Below are 2,657 nucleotides of genomic sequence, written 5' to 3' on the forward strand. Positions count from 1 at the left end.
TCCTTGTTTTTCAATTTGAATTCGTGGGTCTTCAAAATTTTGCTCAAATTTGTGAGAAATTGTGATTTTTAGAGAGAGAATTTGATGGCGATTAAGAATTTGTAAATTTTGAGTGAAGAAAGTTTGGATTTGATGATGAAATTGAAGAGAGAAGTTGGAGAAAATAAGGGTTTTAGAGTGAGAAGTAGATGGGGAATGAGGAGAGAGAATATGAAAGTGAGAATAATTGGTGAAAATGGGTGATTGAGGTTAAAAGGAAGGATGGAGATTCCCCCTTTTTTTTTACCCGGACATGTTAGAGTGGGCGTGCAGGTGGTGAGGAGCGCCCGCTCCAAACCTGTAGCTTGAATTCTGTTGTCTGAATTCCTGAGAGGAGCGGGTGTGCAAGCTTGATGAAGTGCCTGCTCCAGGTCTGATGAATGATTTCTGATTTTGAATTCCTGTGAGGTGCGGGCGTGCAGGGTGAGAGTAGCGCTCACTCAAAATTATATTTTGGCTACGACATTTGCGAGGAGCGGGCGTGCAGGTGTGATGGAGCGCCCGCTCCTTCTTATGTTCTTGGGTTCTGTTTTCCTTCCCAGGATAGACCGGGCGTGCTGAATTCTTAGAGCGCCCGCTCCATTCTTCGATTTTTATTCTGACTTCCTTCATCCTGTGAGGAGTGGGCGTGCTCCGAATCCTAAAGGAGTTGTTGCCTCTTTTTTGCACATTCTAGAGCGGGTGTGTTGTGTTAAGGAGCTCCCACTCCTACCTTATTTCTCGAACTTGGTTTTATAACCCAAAATGAGCGGGCGTGTTTGTTTTTAGGAGCGCCTGCTCGTATCGATCCCTGTAGAGTCTGTTTTTATGACCTTGTAAGGAGCGGGCGTGCATTGTGGATGGAGCGCCCGCTCCTCACAGGTTTGAAGCTTTCTGTTTTTCTTTTTAACTAGGAGCAAGCGTGCGATAGAGTAGGAGCGCCCGCTCCTAGCTGCTGACAGCTTTTTTTATTTTGCTTCTTTTTGCTCCAAGTTCCTGCATCAAAACCACATGAACATAATTCAACCAAATTATAGTCAAGATCAGACATCACCAACACTCTTCTCTCTTTTGTTACTCACTCAAATTTTTTTATTTCTCATTCTCTCATTTTTTTTCTTGTCTCTTTCTTTCTTTTTTTTTTCTTTTTCTTTTTTTTTTTACTCGGGTTGCCTCCCGGAAGAATTTCTTTAACGTCATTTGCTTGACGGCCTCAACACTCAAGAGGTAAGATCACATTGTAATAACTCAACTAGATCAACATGAGCACCCTCATAGTAAGGCTTGAGGTGATGCCCATTTACTTTGAAAAATCTTTCTCCATCCAAATCTGTGAATTCAACAGCTCCATGTGAAAACACTTGCTTAACAACAAAAGGTCCACTCCACCTTGATAGAAGTTTTTCGGGGAACAACTTCATTCTTGAATTGTAGAGGAGCACCTTATCACCCACAAGAAACACTCTTTTTTTAATATTCTGATCATGACATTCCTTTGTGCGAATCTTGTAGTTGTTAGCACATTCATAGGCCTCCAATAAAAGCTCTTTAAGCTCATGCAAATTGAGCCATCTTTGTTCTCCTGCACTAGCCAAGTCAAAGTTAATCTTCTTAATGGCCCATTGGATTCGATGTTGAAGTTCCACCGGAAGATGACAAGATTTTCCATACACTAGATGATATGGGGTTGTGCCGATAGGAGTTTTGTAGGCCATTCTATATGCCCATAGGGCATCATCAAGTCTTTCCGACCAATCCTTCCTATTTCTTGCAACCGTCTTCTCAAGGATTAGCTTCATTTTACAGTTGGACACTTCCGCTTGTCCACTAGTTTGTGGATGATAGGTAAGGCCGAATCTTTGGTGAATCTCATGCTTTCTTAGCATCTTTTGAAAAGCACTATGAACAAAATGTGAACCGTTGTCACTTACCACAGTTCTAAGAATTCCAAATCTTGGAAATATGACTTTCTTGAATAATTTTATAACTAACTTGTGATTATTAGTTAGGGAGGCAATGGCCTCAACCCGTTTTGAGATGTAATCAACCGCCACAAGGATGTATTGATTTCCATAAGAAGTAGGGAATGGTCCCATGAAATCAATACCCCACACATCAAATACCTATAGCTCAAGTATCGGTTGTTGAGGCATCGTAGTTTGCTTAGATATGTTGCCGGTTCATTGACACCGGTCACAAGTCCTTACAAACCCCAAGCATCCTTAAAGAATATGTGAGGCCACCATAACCTGCTATGCTAGACATTCAATGCTGTTTTGTTTGCTCCCATATGCCCTCCACAAGGATCGGATGGACACATCTTGAGCACGTTTTGCACTTCTTCATCCGAAACACACCTACAAAGCAAACCATCTACTCTTCTCTTGTAGAGAACGGGGTCATCCCATACATAGTGCCTTGCTTCCCTCTTTAGATTCTTCCTTTGGTTCTTGGAGAAATCGGGAGGAAATTCTCCACATGCCAAGTAGTTCACCAAGTCGGCGAACCAAGGAAGCTCCTTCAAGATATAAAGCACATCATCTCTAAATTCATCACATATGGGGATATCATCATCACTATCTTGCACATTCTCTAATCAGGAAAGATGGTCTGCAACCACATTCTCAACCTCTTTCTTG

General features: G+C 41.9%; 1 protein-coding gene across 1 annotated transcript; it reads right to left on the bottom strand.

Moving 5' to 3' along the window:
• Window positions 1–1,238: 1,238 nt before the first annotated feature.
• Window positions 1,239–1,817, bottom strand: LOC145642773 (uncharacterized). Its single transcript, XM_081693947.1, has one exon. The coding sequence runs from the start codon at window positions 1,815–1,817 to the stop codon at window positions 1,239–1,241; it is 579 nt and encodes a 192-aa protein (XP_081550073.1).
• Between the last annotated feature and the right edge of the window lie 840 nt (window positions 1,818–2,657).

This window comes from Chenopodium album, chromosome 8 (genome assembly GCF_948465745.1).
Source record: "Chenopodium album chromosome 8, dcCheAlbu1.1, whole genome shotgun sequence".
Taxonomy (NCBI): Eukaryota; Viridiplantae; Streptophyta; class Magnoliopsida; order Caryophyllales; family Amaranthaceae; genus Chenopodium; species Chenopodium album.